At 36.9% G+C, this 17,312-nt stretch overlaps 1 protein-coding gene across 3 annotated transcripts in view; it reads right to left on the bottom strand.

Moving 5' to 3' along the window:
• DENND1B (DENN domain containing 1B) overlaps positions 1-17,312 on the bottom strand; it is a 252,903-nt gene that overhangs the window by 172,133 nt on the left and 63,458 nt on the right. For all 3 annotated transcript variants that reach the window (XM_067729825.1, XM_067729827.1, XM_067729824.1), the window contains exon 3: positions 15,202-15,245. In XM_067729825.1, coding sequence (XP_067585926.1) covers positions 15,202-15,245 — 44 coding nt within the window. The remainder of the gene's footprint in view (positions 1-15,201; positions 15,246-17,312) is intronic.

Here is a 17,312-nt window from a genome sequence, read left to right on the forward strand (position 1 = left end):
ATATGATTATAATTCTCTTAAATTAGCCATCATCTCTCTTTATAAGATTTAATTTCATTAAAAATTAAGAAATCAAAAATACGTGTTCATATATAACGGAAATATTCACAGTGGTAGTAAAATAAAAATTAACCATCACACATAAAAAACTGGTTCAAGACAATTTGTTCTTTCCATTTGGAAAAACAATAGTTGGTATAGAATGCAATTAAATTTTTTTTCTGTGCCTGATATAATCAACTGGTAGTATAAAATGACAGAATCAAATCCAAACAAGCAAAAAAAGAAATCCAGTTTTTAAAAATATCTGTAATTGTTTAAATATTTATTTTGAAAGTATTCAGATTTAATAAATTACTCCCAAATAATTTAGATTTTATGCTTGATGCAAGAAGCATAATTATAAAATGTCCAGCTATCAATCTACCGCAATTTCAAATCATGAAAGACTTTATTTATTGCGATCAAATCCCTTTAAAATCATTAAAAGAAATACATTTTGGAAATGATGGATGTGTAAAACATTTTTTTAAATAAAGAACAGGCATTCTTCCTAAACCATGCAGACCAACTACCAGATATCGCCGAACATGAAAACTGTATACAGTGCTGATGAGTTTATTTGTTTTGGAATCAGCTAACTAGCAAGTTACCTACAATTACAAAAGACCTACAAAGATACAGCTGAAGGGTAAGATTTAAAATGTTCTTTTATTACTGTATATTACATAGTTTCTTACTACTATTCTCTCAGAACTGTAATTCAAACTGTTGAATTCAACCAAGTTTTCTTAATTAGTCTCTACCAAGATTTGCTTAATTAATGGATTTTTATTATTGTAATTTAAAATAATTATGTAATATGTGAACGTTTCTCAATGCATTACCAAGGGTGTTTTTTAGTTATCTAGCATGAGAGCCATACTAGTGTGTCAATATATATTGATTTTTAATTTTTTTTAACCTTCAACAGAAATGTGAGAAAGAGAGAAGGTACACACAGGCAGGTGCTCGTCATGAACGAACAGTGGTGGACCTACTAAACCTTCATGTTGCCTGACCCCTCCACTGAGCCGCATCTTTTCATTCACAGTTTGATGAATCCCTATTATATGTGTCATAACACCAGTCTGAAATCTTTCAAAATTTAATATTCCACACCCTCATATCTATTCTGCTTAGAAGGTTATCTTGCTCCTATTTTTCCAAGAAGGTTAAAATAATCTATAACGAGTTTACTCAACTTCCTTTTATCTATTCAACTAGTAATTCAAAATACATTTATTCAGACCTTATTATGTACGAGCCACTGTGCTAGATGTGGTGACTGAAAAATAAGAAGATACATACAGAGTAGGGGAGATAGAGACATTTGAAAAAAGAAAGAATGAAAATAAAACTGTAAAATATAGAGGTAAATGCAAGAGGCTACACACAAGTACAGACAGGTTGCCTGGGAGGTCAGGAAAACCTTCAAAGAAGGATTAATTTTCAAGCTAAGGTCTAAGAATAAGTAGAACTCGACCACAAAAAAAAAAAAAAAAAAAAAAAAAGGAGAAGAAGAAAAATGGGCAGTAAAAACAGAAATGCCACCAAAAAAGAAACAGGATCTAGGAAAAGCCAGGGCAGGGCATGAAGGGAATCTGACCACGCCCTCTCATTTGCTGAATGCCTACCCTGTAGTTTGATGGAGCCAAGCATATAACTGACAGAATTCAAACTTCAATTTATACTATCCAAAAAAAAAAGTCTTTTATTTAATGCAAGAAATAAAATTCTAATGTCTTTAGCTATCATTCCACATCAATTCCAAATCACAAAATAATTTCATCATTCTGCGCTTCTAATACAATAGGGTGTCACAATCAGTTACCCTAACTATATATATGACAGTATCCTCCACTCCTACCCTAAAAGAGGACCAACTCCAAGAATACACTCAGTGGTCCAGGAACAAGGCTTAAAGAGCCCCTTCCACGCACACCTGCCAAACACCAGCATCGCCACGTGGATATCAGAATGCAAGTAAAACATGCACCCAATGCCACAACTACATTCTCTTCCCAAATATCCTTCGAGCGCCCGCTTAGATACCTGTAAACATGCACCCAATGCCACAACTGCATTCTCTTCCCAAATATCCTTCGAGCGCCCACTTAGATACGTGTAAACATGCACCCAATGCCACAACTACGTTCTCTTCCCAAATATCGTTCCAACGCCCGCTTAGAGGCCTGTAAACCACTTTCTCTATTGCTGGCCTCTGATAACTCTCAGTCCCAGAAGTAATGAATGAAGATTCACACCCTTCAAGTACACCAACTGCACTGCCATTGTTCTGCATGTACCAACCGACAACAATTCTTGGGGAAGCAAGAGACAATAATGTAGTAGGACCAAGGCGGAATATCCAGGATAAACTTTCCTCTCACATCCCATTACCCCTTTCTCTCAAGTCACGCCAGCATAAGAATGACAATCAAGACGATTTAAGGAACAAACGTACTTTCAACAACCCTGAAACTGAGTCCTCCCAGAATACTGTCTTTTATCAATAAGCCCCTGCCATCAGTCTTCCTTCTTTCTGCTTATCTTAAAGAGGGAGGCACACCTCACCACTGCCGTCCAGAGCTAAACCCTCCGCTTGCAGCTGTGAGGCAATCTTGTGGGAACCACCGTTACAACCTGTCCGTTAGTATTACAGAACAGACAGTATATTATGAATAATTTTGTCTCCCCTACTGGACTACGAGGTCCTTCTGAGCTGACAACTTCTTATATTTATCTTTATTTATCTAGTATTAGAAAAAAATAATGCACGGTGTGTGTTCAGGTAGTATTTGTCATCTTGCCATCTCTGTCACTTCTTGCTACAGAAATTAGTTCTAGCTTCTGTCTTCAATCTCCTTTTTAAAGTGGCTTCTTGCTATTCTATATAAACATGGTCTTCCCTCCTCAAGCCTTTTAATCCTAGAAACTACCAAAATACACTAAATACTGCCATCACCAGCACAATTAGTCTGAACTTACTACTTCCCTCTTAGCCTGTTTAAATGTGTGAGGTCTTCCTTCCCAGAACGTCTACACTGCATTGTGAGTAACTTTCATGGCACATATTACACCCGGCCTTCTGCTGGAATTATACGTAGAACCAAGTATTGTAAAAACAATAAGCAACCTGTGGCTCCATTTACAGAGGAGAAAATTGAACCTCAGAGAGTAAAAATGATTTCCTTGAAGTCGTACATTCAAGTTAGAAGTAGAAACGGAATATTAGTTCACTTCTGATTCCCAAACCAATCTTCCTCCCCAATAATAAGACTCCTGGAAGGCAAGGACCACACGTCTTTCTGTTTACAGCCTTATGTTGCCAGACCAGTACCTTGCAAAAAAAAAAAGTATTCTATGAGTATTTTCAAGGCAGCTTTAGGCACATGCTAATTGCCTAGGTTAAGTAAACTTGTTCAATATTTGGCAAAATTTTCACCTCTGATATCATAAAAGTAACAACCAAAAACGTAACTAAAAAGGCCTTGTAAAATATAGCATTGCTTTAACAATGTATCTTTCACCTTCCTACCTATCTATATTATCTGTTCACTGTGTAAAGTATACCTAAAAATATGATCACAATCGTTGGTGTCTGTGAGTCTCTATGTCTATAATTCAGAGAGGCCTTTGCTCTTACTGAGTTGGTGTGAAATGGTGCTCTATCTCCAGAGAGTATCAATAAACTAGATTATAAAGTTACAAATTAAACTCCTGCACGTGGATATTTATAGCAGCTTTATTCATAATTGCCAAAACTTGGATGCAATCAAGATGTGCTTCAGTAGGAACATGGATAAACTGTGGTACTTACGACAATGGAATATTTGTCAGCACTAAAAAGAAATAAGCTACGAAGCCATAAAAAGACACGGAGGAACTTTAAGGAACCTTAAATGCATATTACTAAGTGAAAGAAGCCAATCCGAAAAGGCTACATACTGTATGGTTTCTCTGTATGATATTCTGGAAAAGGCAAAACTATGGAGACAATAAAAAGATAAGTGGTTGCCAGGGCTGGGGACGGCAGGGAGGAATAACTAGGCGGAGCACAGAGCATGTTTAGGGCGGTGAAAATACCCATATGATATTACAGTGATGGATACATGTCATTATACATTTGTCTAAACCCACGGACTGTACAACAGCAAGAGTGAACCCTAAGGCAGACTACGGACTTTGGGTCATTATGTATCAGTGTAGGTTCATCCTTGGTCAAGAGCGCACCATCTGGTAAGTGATGCTGATAACGCAGGAGGCTATGCAAATGTGGGGCAGGGTAAATGGGAAATCACTGTACCTTCCTCTCAATTTTGTTGTGAACCTTAAGCTGCTCTGAAAAACAGAGTCCTTTACAAAAATTTTAACTAAATTAAAGGAGCGCGATTCTGATTGGTTTATAGAGAGAAATGAGCATAAACTGATTATTCCTAAAAGTCCTATAAAATAAGGAAACTGAACTTGTAATACTTCAGATGGGCTAGACTTCAAAAAAATTCTTGGTGAATTCAAATTCACATAATTAAGGAAAATCCTTAGCAAACACCTAGTTCTATCAATTTAGTTTAATAAATATAGCTGGGACTTCTCTGATGTATCAATATTAAGTACAATATAAGCATACATTCATTCTATTTGGGGTTGTTTTTCCTAAATGTATACAGGTTTGATGAACAAATGGCATACTGTTTAAGGTTACAAAAGGTGTAAATTTCTACTCAACCAAACTGTATCGTTATTCTGGTAAGCTTTATTTCAACAGTAACTATATTTTGTAATGTATCTGCTAAAACATAATTCTGAAAACCTTCAGGTAACCAAAATATTGAACTGATATTGAGTTAGTCAATGTATACTCATTGTATTATACATTATATGATACATTATATATATTATGAACCTAGATAATTTCTAAGATAGAATACTAAAAACACTGATTACTAAGCATATTTAAGTCTATATACTTTTTATTTTTGTGTGCTGTGAAAATCCTACACTTTTGGCTCATTTTAATAAACTTGTTCATTTTGGCCACTATACAGAGATCTAATCGGGAGGTGTGTGGTGTTAGAAAGTGGTATGATGGGTACCATGTCTGGTAGTCTTGTAAAATGCTTGTGCAGGACACAAGGTGCTCAGTTATCTGTCCCCCAAGTGTTTTTTGTTTTTTCTTTTTCTGTGAAACAGAAGTTAGTTATTTAGGTTAAAAGTTATGATTAATATGAGTGGTTAAGACTACACTAGGAACAACAGTATCAGATAAATACAACTGTGTGTTTTGTTTTGTTTTTTCAAAGAACAGTTTTATCCTAAAACAGCAATTCTTGGGCTTTTTTTGTTTTTTACCTCTATATACTTGGGACTTGCTGAGGATGGTGAAGAGCTAGTGTTTATGTAATTACTATTGAAATGTAGTGTATTAGAAATTAAAACTGATAAATTTTTAAAAGATACATGAATTCATTTGAAGATAGCAATCATGGATGCACTACATGTTAACACAAATGACACAATTATGATGGTGATGATAATGAAATTAGTTTGACCTTGCAGATCTCTGAGATATGTCTCTAAGTGTCAGTTTGTTCTTGACTATGACAGAGCACAATGAATAAAACTTAAAATGTTTGGTAATACCTGACTGAAAAGAAGCTGTAAGAATTTTTAAAGTTCACTCAGTTTTGATGGGCTTGCTTCCTTGGATTCCTGATTAACGCTTTCGCCTGCAACATGAAAAGTTATCCTCACCTCCGTGTACCTCTGAGATAGCCAGAACTCTGTGTCTTAACAGAATAATTCTCTGTCCTTGATACTGATTTTACTATGTCTTCTATCATTCGGGCAGAGTGGGGAGGTACAAAAGTTCCTCATTTACGAAAGAACTATTCAATTGTGTTACCGTCTATATTTACTTTTAAATATTTTATTGTCACTGTGATTTTTTTTTTTTGCGGTATGCAGGCCTCTAACTGTTGTGGCCTCTCCCGTTGCGGAGCACAGGCTCCGGACGCGCAGGCTCAGCGGCCATGGCTCACGGGCCCAGCCGCTCCGCGGCATGTGGGATCCTCCTGGACCGGGGCACAAACCCGTGTCTCCTGCATTGGCAGGCGGACTCTCAACCACTGCACCACCAGGGAAGCCCTGTCACTTTGATTAAACAGATAATCAAGTGTTGCTTCTTAGGCACCTATGGACCCCATCTTAATCAAACAGCCAAATCTTCTAACAACTTTTTAAATTTTGCCTTCCCAAACTCAGATTCTGAATGCAGAAAAAAAATCAAAAACTTTCAGGATACGTTTTATAACTAAAACTATCTTGGAGATTTCCTAGAGATTCCCTGAAAATCACAGGAATGTGTACTCTTGCCTTATAAAATGAGATGCTAGAAGTAATTTGGTTTGTTTGATATATTATTATCATGAGGGTTGTCTGATATAACTATTATTATTATTACACAAAAAGCTGGCAAATCAGAAGAGGTGCTTATCCTGCCCTAGGTTAAATTTGTACATGTAAATTTTATGAATATGAATATTTCAGAAATCACATGCTTTATGGGAAGTTTCCAGAGACATGCCAATGCCCCTGGTCTCCAGAATATGTTTTACTCTCCAGGAAAACAAGAGTCAAACTCTTACGAAATAGTTCTGCTGAATTTTCCCATACTATCAGACTACTGACAGTGCTTTGCCTGATAATATTAGGCAACAATAGTATAATATTGCCAGTTATAATTTCAGTTATTATTTAAAATTCCACTTGGTCGCAACCTTAGTTCTTTATTTTAAATTCTTTGTATCTTCTAAGTCAGTGGTTCAGAACTGGATATGCACCTTAGACTTACCCTTGAAGTTTTACAAAAATATATTCATCTAGGCCCTACTCCAGATACAATGAATCTCTTCACTTGATATTCTGGGTATACTCTTGCTATATTATGCCTCAGGATTATTGTATGTTATATCTCAAGATCTTTCCTCCATAAATTTTGTTCACCCATTTTCATACATCAGGCATAACCTGAACTGGCTCCTTCGAAAACAGGCTTACTTGTTGGTCTTACACACGTTTTGTCTAAAACTTTTTTTGAATGGGTTTATTACCTTCATTTTTCATACAACGGAAACAAATTTCCTTTTCCATATTTTATTTTTATTATGAACTCTCAGTAGACATTTCAAACTTGAAAATAATCATTAATAAATTAACCATATCCATTAAGTCTCTGTCATCTACAGACAGTTTACTTTTGTTTCTGATACCCTGAGGACTGCCATAAGCTAGAGGCCACAGTTTGTTTTCAACAAAGAAGGCCGGCCTCAGAGCTTTGTGGAAAGGGGTTGTATCAGGTACTTCAAACTCCTGACACTTCAAAGAACAGACGCTTGGGTACAGGTCTCTGAACTGACATCACTGAGACAACGTTCAGGCCATTCCACTGGACTGAGTCAGGATTTCCAAGACTCTTTTAGTCAAGAAGCAGAAAGTTCCATGAAACTGCTAAGCCAAGGTCCAGCAGAACAATAATTTACTGCACTGTGTTGGGTAAACTAATGGAAATTTTATTGTCTGAAATACTGATGCTGCTTTAATGCTCTATTTTCTGGACATATAAGGAAGCCCTTCCCTCTCTTCCTAAGCTGTCTGTAACCCACAATAATTCTGTAAACCCTACTCCTGTAAACTGAAATATAATTTTTAAATTACATCTAGTTCTCACTGATTCCTTCCCTCCCAGAATTCAGAAACTCTTACTAAGTCCCTTTAACTTTTCATTGCAATATTATTATTTGCATAAGTTTAATAAAAATCTGTCATTCACTTTACCAGGATATAAGTGGAAAAACTGACTAACAACCAAGGCCTTACTTAAAGTGTCCTTTTTGAGAAACATGCTTGTTTAATCAGCCATGTCAAGGCACTTGGAAGGAATAAAGGTTAACTATACTTAGGGAGCCTACAAAGCCCTCCCAGGAAACCTGGCCTAATGCCTGCCTGACAGTGTTAAAGAAGGTCCCTTCCTCACGGCCCAGGAACCTTAGCAAATTTGTTAAGCTTGAGAGGAATTTACGAATATTACAGATAGTACACATAAAATCTGGGAAAGATATTTTCTTGGACTTGGTTTCCTAGCTTTGGGATTATCTAGAAACAGACGCTTTTAAAAGTCTAATCTGAAATTCCTTATAAAAACTTCCAGATGGGCTTCCCTGGTGGCGCAGTGGTTGAGAGTCCGCCTGCTGATGCAGGGGACACGGGTTCGTGCCCCGGTCCGGGAAGATCCCACATGCCGCGGAGCGGCTGGGCCCGTGAGCCATGGCCGCTGAGCCTGCGCGTCCGGAGCCTGTGCTCCACAACGGGAGAGGCCACAACAGTGAGAGGCCCGCGTACTGCAAAAAAAAAAAAAACAAAAAAACTTCCAGAAAGAAGTTGTGATTTTGTAGATATAGTAACTGTTCTACACCGCATGGCCCTGGATATGTAAATTCATGGAGGCTTATAGGCTAAACTAACACTCCTGTCCTGCCTATGTAAATAATCGGGCCAAACCTAATGGGACTTGTTATCTAGAATAATCTTTGTTTGATATTATTATGCTTGCCGGATAAAGAGGAAGACTGCAGGGAAAAATTGTAAAACCTGAAATGGACCGAAGGTTACTGGCTGTCTTCAATGAAAAACAAGCCATCATCTGACATCCTCTTTTCAGGGCCCTGCATTTTTCACTGTCTAAGGTATTCTATAATCCTGTAAGTTGTAGATAAATGACAGCATCGCAAATGATATTTGTCCACAGACACGTCCGATGGAGGGAAAGCTGATGCCCCTCCTCCCTCACCCCCCCATGTAAAAAAGTCACTGAAAATATATTACAATATTCCTGATTTACCTATATAATCGTGATACTTTGAACTCTCCTTTGAATAGGTTATAGCATTTTACTGATGCCCTTGCCAGTTAACGAGTTAAAAAAATAAAACACTTCTACAAAATAAAATCTTCAATTTGTGTAGGAGTCACGATTTTATTTTCTTTTAAAAATTATTCTTTAATACTAGTCTCAGAGATCGTTGGTCTAATGGGGTAAATATAAAGTAAAGAGATGACAGATCTCAGTGCCATAACATGGGAAACATAAAATGCTGACGGAACTCCAATGAGGTACATCCAATCCAGACCCATGACAAACAAAGGGCTTCTCAGAAGATATGACCTCTGAGCTGAGACCAGAAAGACAAGCAAAGGGGAGAGCAAGGAGGAGACTAGCATTTCAGGCTGAAGGACTCCCATGTTCAAAGGGAGAAGGTAAATGGATGGTGAGTACATAAGGGAAACTGTTGTTCGCTATGAAATGCAGACCACTTTTGTATTAGACAACGGGAAAGGGAGACAGAAATATGAGGCTAAAGATATAAACAAAGGCCTTGAACAAGGGGCTTGATCATGGTAAGAAGGCTGGACTTTATCTTGAAGGTGTCAGTGGGGAGAACTGAGTTCAATAAGCATTTAGTACAGCAGGCTCTGGGGTCACACTGGCTTGGAATAATGGCTCTGCTACTTATTGCTGTGTGACTCCTGCTATATCAATTAAGTACTCTGCAGTTCTGTTTCTTCATCGGTAAAATGGGAATTACAGTAGCCCCTTAGGCTTATAAGGGTACTATAAGGATTAATTGGGCTACTACAGTTAAAGTAGTTAGAAAACTGCCTAGCACGCTGTAAGGAACGAGTGACAGTAGTGATGTCAGTAGCAGTATTTTCCCTTTAGTGAGATCATTTGCCTTACAGATCGTTCTAGCTACACTGTGGAGAATACATTAAATAGGAACAAAAATAGAGGTGAAAAGGAGAGTTAGGAGGATGTGAATTAAGGAAAGGACCCTAGAAGTAAAGAGAAATGGACAGATTTACAAGACATAAAAGAGGCACAAGCAATAAGATTTGATGACAGATTGAGTACAGCAGCTGAGTGGGGGACACAGAAGTCAAAAATAAATATATAAAAGTCCATGGCTTGAGAAAGAAGCTTAAGTTGGAGCATCCCCTGAAATAAGATGCACAAGAACAACTCCTCCACGTCAGGTAACGCAGTAAACCCCAAAACACAAAAAATGCCTACGGAACACAAAAAGAGGAATGCTTCAATATATCACAGCAGGTAAAGCATCTAAGTTGTATTACAAAGGAAGCACATCAGAGAAATGGAAAACGGCATCTGAGACATAAGAAATGGCCCAGAATCATGAAAGGCCTGCAGTTTGTGTGAAAGCAGGAAAAATACTGCAAGAGTGAAGAGTTAAAGGTAAACAAGAAATATGACCTGGGGTCAGCGCCTCATCATCTTACTTTTCCTATCTAGAAACCAAGCAGACGGACCTAATGATTTGTGTGTTGGCCATTACTAGCAGAGGATGGCTCCATGGTCCTATGACTTCTGCTGGGAGCCATCCTGAAGATGTCTCTCATGCTACCATTGGGGAGCAATATTTGTCACCACAAAGTGTGTCTCTGGCAGAAGATTTATTCAGGCTGATTATTTTTAAGAAACCAAGACTCGGGAAGTTTTTCTTATTCCCTCCCCGGTAACTGCCTAAAAGAATTTAGAGAGAGGGCCTGTTCCCAGAATAGACCTGTCATCAGAGATACCTGCAAAGAATATGGGCCAGGTGTGGTGGGAGAACTAGACTAGAGAGATCAGAGTCCACTCTGTGCCCCCCTGTCCCTGCCTGACCCAGCAAACACGTGTTTACCAAACATTTGCTTCTCCCTCTCCATGTGAATTGCTTTCCTCCCCTTTCAGGTCCCAAACCACGACCCCCAACATCCTCTTTTGTCTTTAGCTGAAGATGGTATTTAAGGGGAGGGTTTCTGCCATTCTGGCTGCCTACTAGTCTCCCTGGGTCTCTCCCACGTGTACAAGTTATTAACCTTTTGTTTGATTCTTCTCCTGTTAATCTGTTTCATGTCAATGTAATTCTTAAGCCAGCCAGAAGGACTTAGAAGGGTAGAGGAAAATTTCTTCTTCCCTGACACTATAAAATTATACATCTTTCTGGAGATCTATAAAGCAGTGAAATTCTCCAACTTGTTATCAAACTATAAAAAAAATACTCTACATAAAACAGTTTTATCTATTCCTCATCATAAATTAATAAACGTTCGTGGCATTACAATGAACTATCGGCTCACATTTATGGAGTGCTTTCTATGTGCCAGGCACTCACTATGCTTCGTAGACGTCATTCCTACCCTAACTTTTGTCAGAGTAGCAACCTCAGCCCTATTTTGCAGGTGAGGAACTAAGAGAGAGAAAACCCCTGCCGAAAGCAACACTTCATGCAATCTGTAAATACAGAGCCGTGATTCAAACGCAAAAATGCCCCCAGCATTTATAAGATTTTAGTTCTGACCACTCTCTAAAGGTATAGTTTGCTCCCAAAGCCTGACTCCTCTCGCTCAAGAAATACAGACTAGCCGTGGCCCTAAGAGGCCGATGGTTCATGAAAGCAGCACACCTACAGAAAAGTGAACCATGAAATTAACAAGCAGAAAGTACCGGGGAAAAGTCAAGTATTGTGAAAAACAGCATCAAGCTATTAAGTGTAAATGTGAGCAACAGGAATATAAGAACAATGGAGAGCTTAGCTTGACAGCAGCAAAAAGAAACAAAATTACTCATTTTATACAGAAGTGGTGAACTCACAAAGGTGATAGGAGATGTTGCAATTATCAGCAGCATGGATGGGAAGATTTGTTCTGCATTAATCTTCTCAGCCACAGCTCTCAATGTATTTGCAAAACATAAATCTGACATCAACTAAATCGGTCTGTAAATCCTCAAATTCATTCACACCTTTCTATTTCCGGAGGTTGCAAACCCTCCATTTTTCCTAAATCCCCAAAGTCCCCTCCCATCACTTGCATGGAAGATAATTCAAGATTTCTCTAAGTGCCAAAAAGAAACTCATTCTCTCTTCACTACTCTTCTCCACCCCATGCTCCCCAAAACACCTTTGCACGCAGTCTCTCTTTCCCCCCTTTACACTCGTAAAAAATTAATAAACAAAAACCTGAATTAAATAGACTGGGGTGACCAGAAGGGGGAGCTCTCACACCCTGTGACCATGGTGGAACCCAACAGGAAGAAGAAATACTGTTCTTTCCTGCAAGGACTCAGCCAATGAAAAGCCACGGCCTCTTTGTTTACACAGCTCTCCTGACTTCCTCTCTCCTGGATAAAAGGTTCTCCTTCCCTCATCATGCAGGAACTTGCACCTGGCTCGCCATGGTTGCAGACCCCGAGCTGCAATTCTCTGCTGATCCCGAATAAACCTACCTTTGCCGTGGAAACGTCTGGCAGTCTATTTGTTTCAGGTTAACACACTCATCCTCTACTTCATTCCTAATGTAACCAACTCTTTCAGATCCTTCCTGCTCCTCAGCGCCACTACTGCAAAGCCAACTCACTTCCTTGCCTCCAGTTTCTCCCACAACCAATCCATACTGAAATCTCTTCCAAATCAATATTCCTAACAGACTTATGTTGTTATATCACACTCTCCTTAAGTTCATTTGAAGGACCAACTCTTCAGCAAGGCCCTTCATTGTTGCCAAGACCCAGCCCAGTTTATGCTTATAGTTTCAGTCCTACTCTCCTACACAAAATTCTCCACTGTACAAAAAACAACAACAAAAATTAATTACAACTCCTGAAATGTGATTTGGGTTGTCCCATTGGTTCTTCTATTGCCAAAAGAAGGAAAACACATGCAAAGAAGTATATAATAAGCCAATGCCTATGATGGACCAAGAGCTGTATGTGGTACAACTAAAGGACTAAACAGATTGGTATCATTTCTTTGGATTAAACAACACACTGCTTTCAAATTATAAAGATACTGGGGGGGAAACTTCTAATAAACTTTTTCTAAAAGAACTAAAATAAGTGAGTAGGGTTTGGGTCAGCATTCCAAGCAGAAGGAATAATACAGCTTCCTTGCTAATAACACATGCTTCTGAGTTACACCAACTTGCCCTCAAGTCTCAGCTAGCTCTGCCTCTTCTAAGCAGTGTGTTATCAGGCAAGTTTCTTACTTAAGTCTCAGTTTCAGGGCTGATACTATCTCCTAGCAGTACTGGGAGAATTTGAAGATAAAATCAGTTGTGCACATAAGCACCTAGCATAGTGCCTAGTACATGTTAAGAGCTAAATAAGGAGAGATTAAGAATTACTCTTACTGAAGCAGTCTCAGATCCAGTGAAAAGGCTGTTTAGGAAGAAGTAGACAATTAGTATAGGAAAGCAGTAAAAGATAAGAAGGATGAGAAATACACACAGAGCACTTGTGTCATCTGTAGTACGCAGAATATTCACCAAAAAGCATATAGCAAAACCATTCTTCAAGGCCCTTGGCTGGATTCCCGTATGAAGTTTTGTTTCTTTAAATATAAACTGAAGTAGTAAGACAAAATGGTATCTAAAGCTCCTTTCAGCTCTAACCTTCAAAAAGTCTGTAAGAACCGCATGCCCTGGAATCCCGGGGGTTACGAATGCTCATCACCATTACATGGTCAAATGCTTTTATGTTTTACTTAGTATGTGAGGGCTTATTAATGTTCCACTGACCTCACAAATCTGGGAAACAAAGCAACAGCTAAAACATTCCTAGCACCAGTTTTATCTGTCACAAAGAGGAACAGCAATTGCTGGTCTCACTGAAAAATTTACTGTAGCTGAACTCGACAAGTACACTATCACCCTTATGTGAACCCAAAGTTAGGAGCCTTCAGATACCCTAGGAATTCTCAGGGGCAGTTTAAGAGGTAGAAGTTAGAAAAGAAAAGAAAAATGAATCTGGACAGGAGGTTAGACCAGAGAGAACTAGAAAGACCAAGAGAGGAATAGTATTGATATTTCAAAACAGTAACATTAGTCAACAAGTGTCTAACCTAACTTCCCATTACTGGGAAACAAACCCAATTAAGCCTCATATGTACAAATCATGTCTTCACTGTGGGGACTTATTTTATATACTTAAGATACTTATAAATCTATTCTTTCTCCAAGGGGCTAAAAACAAATTAAGAGTACATGCTCTCTTTTTATGTGAAAGAACAGTCAAGGACTGCACTAGATCTAATTAGTATTTAACATGCTCATTTAACTCACTTTTTCAGTGACATTTCCTAATCTTCTATACTGATTTTCACATGTAGAAAGTTATTCTTCCACATCAAAATCACATGTGTCTGTATATCTCTGAATGAACTGCTTTAAAATGAATACTTTTATCAGCTTTTATTTTGGTAAATTATGAGAATCATACCTGTGAACTTAACTGATGGTTAAGCTGGTAGTGTTATAATTTTAAGTGACAAGATTGTTTTACCCCATTTCTTTGTAGATAAAAAAAGGAACCTGCTCATCAGATTTCCAGTAGTACTTGTTTATATAAAAATTTAAATTTGTACGGTTAACCATATAATTCACTTCAAAATGATAAATCCATAATAAAAATTATAAAGATTTTTAAAATTTACATACATTATGTCAAAATAATTCATAGTTTTGGCTATACAAAATACTTAAGGAACTAGAGAATATTATAATTAAAATACAAATGCAGTAAATTCATTTCCAAGTCTCCCATTTTAAGAAAACAAAAGCCATAGATAAGAATTATTTTAAAATAAGAAAATAATGTCAATTCAACTTATATATGTTAATGATTCGAACATTACTGTAACAAGGGTAGAACTGACCTCTTAGTTATAGCAGTTACTACTTCTTACTGTCTTACTTACAGAAGGGTATCCCTCAAAGTACCACATCATCAAGTTTTCTGATGGGGAAATGTTTGTTTCCAAATATATATTCCACAGACACATTAAAAGAGTATAAAAACATGCTGAAACTGTAAACATTCACTTCCTAATAGCTTCACGAAAGGGCCTCTTCATCACGCATCTACCTGGTAACTTCAAAACATTTTCCATGTATTCTGCACACATGGCTTTTTATTCTCAGAGTTGATCAAGAGAAAATACTTAAATCAATTCATATGTAGTAGTCATAGTAGTAGTAGTAACAGTAGTAATAATAATTAATTCTCCAATTTTAAATGCTTTTTAAAAATTATGTGGTTCCAACCTGGTCTGCAAAGTCCTCTGGGAACTTCCACAATACCTCCGGATCTGTAAATAATTGACACAGAGCATTAAACAGAGAAAATAACACATTTATAGCAACAGTCTTGTTCAAATACTCTTAAAATTGTCAAAGCTACTTTTTCTAATAATTTAAAATTTTTTCTTTAAATATTTACAGTTGATGAGGTTCAAAATTAAATATTTTGATAGTTTAAGGGTTTTAATGACCTTTGGAACAGGAATAATAAAAAGAATAACTTGGTCAGATTATTAAAAATATTATTTCTTTTAGCAACTCATGTTTTACTTATATACCTTAGATTTTAAGATTCTGAAATATAAATTTTCAGATTTAACTCCACTTAATATACTGGTTTTAATTTGAAAAGAAAAATATAAATGTGGTAAATATGTAATCAATTATATTACAGCCCTCAGAAACTAGACTAAAATACAACATCTTAAATTTCCATTTAAAATCCTAAAAGACATTTTTCCAAAAAGGACATGCATATGGTGAACAGGCCCATGAAAAGATGCTCAACATCATTATCATCAGAGAAATGCAAACTAAAACCACAATGAGATATCACCTCACACCTGTCAGAATGGCCATCATCAAAAAGAACACAAATAGCAAATGTTGGCAAGGATGCAGAGAAAAGGGAGCCCTCCTACACTATTGATGGGAGTGTAAATTGGTGCAGCCACTGTGGAAAACAGTATGGAGGTTCCTCAAAAAACTAAAAGTAGAAGAACTACCATATGATCCAGCAATTCCACTCCTGGATATATATCTGAAAAAAAATGTAAACACTAATTCGAAAAGATACATGAACCCCAATGTTCACAGCAGCATTATTTACAATTACCAAGATATGGAAGCAACCTAAGTGTCCACTGACAGATGAATGGATAAAGAAGATGCGGTATGTATGTGTGTACACACACACACACACACACACACACACACACACACACACACACACACAATGGAATACTACTCAGCCATAAAAAAGGAATGAAATTTTGTCATTTGCAACAACATGGAAGGACTTGGAGGGTATTATGCTAAGTGAAACAAGTCAGAGAAAGACAAGTACTGTATGATATCACTTATATGTGGAATCTAAAAAAATAAAACAAACTAGTGAATATAACAAAAAAGAAACAGACTCACAGATGTGGAGAACAAATGAGTAGTTACCAGTGGGGAGAAGGAAGGGGAGGGGCAAAATAGGGGATTAAGAGGTACAAACTATTATGTACAAAATAAATAAGCTACAAGGATGTATCGTACAACACATGGAATATAGCCAGTATTTTGTAGTAACTATAAATGGAATATAACCTTTAAAAATTGTGAATCACTATGCCGTATACCTGTAACTTACATTTATTTATTGTACATCGACTATACTTCAATTTAAAAAATGAAAAAGAAAATAAAATCCTCAATAAAAGTGTATAAACACAGTAATAATGTTTGTTTTATATCAAGGTTCACTTTTGAAATCCTATATTTGCAACACCATAAATCAGCTTTTAAAACAATAGATAAGTTGGTAGGCATAAGGCATCAAGCTTGTTTAAAATACAATTGACATTTTTGGGGTATTTCATAGATATTTTTCTAATATATTATATCCAGTTATTCATATATAAAAATCAATGTTGTTTTATAAATTTTCGCACTGGTTTTCATTTTCGTTATTTCTTCACACTATTTCTCTTCTACTTAGCATAATAAAAAGAAGTCTTTTTAATTAACACTAAAAAATATTTTGGTTGCATACGTATCTTTTAATTCTGTCAATAACATACTTCTGAATACTGCAAATGTGCTTTAAAAGGGTACTGTACAAAGGATAATATTACTTCCGAAAAAGCCTTTGAAAGCCCAATATAAGTAACAAGCACAACCGACAAGACAGGATCAAAATATCAAAAATACCACTTTATGTACCCAGTCAGTAAAAAATTACGGCTCAATCCCACTATTTCCACTATACCATATTGCTTTTTAAAAAATACAGTCCAAGGATGCATAATTTCAAGTATTTAATCTCAAAACTCAGTAATTACCAGCAACATTTTGAGCATGAGGCGGCT

Source organism: Pseudorca crassidens, chromosome 2 (genome assembly GCF_039906515.1).
Source record: "Pseudorca crassidens isolate mPseCra1 chromosome 2, mPseCra1.hap1, whole genome shotgun sequence".
Taxonomy (NCBI): Eukaryota; Metazoa; Chordata; class Mammalia; order Artiodactyla; family Delphinidae; genus Pseudorca; species Pseudorca crassidens.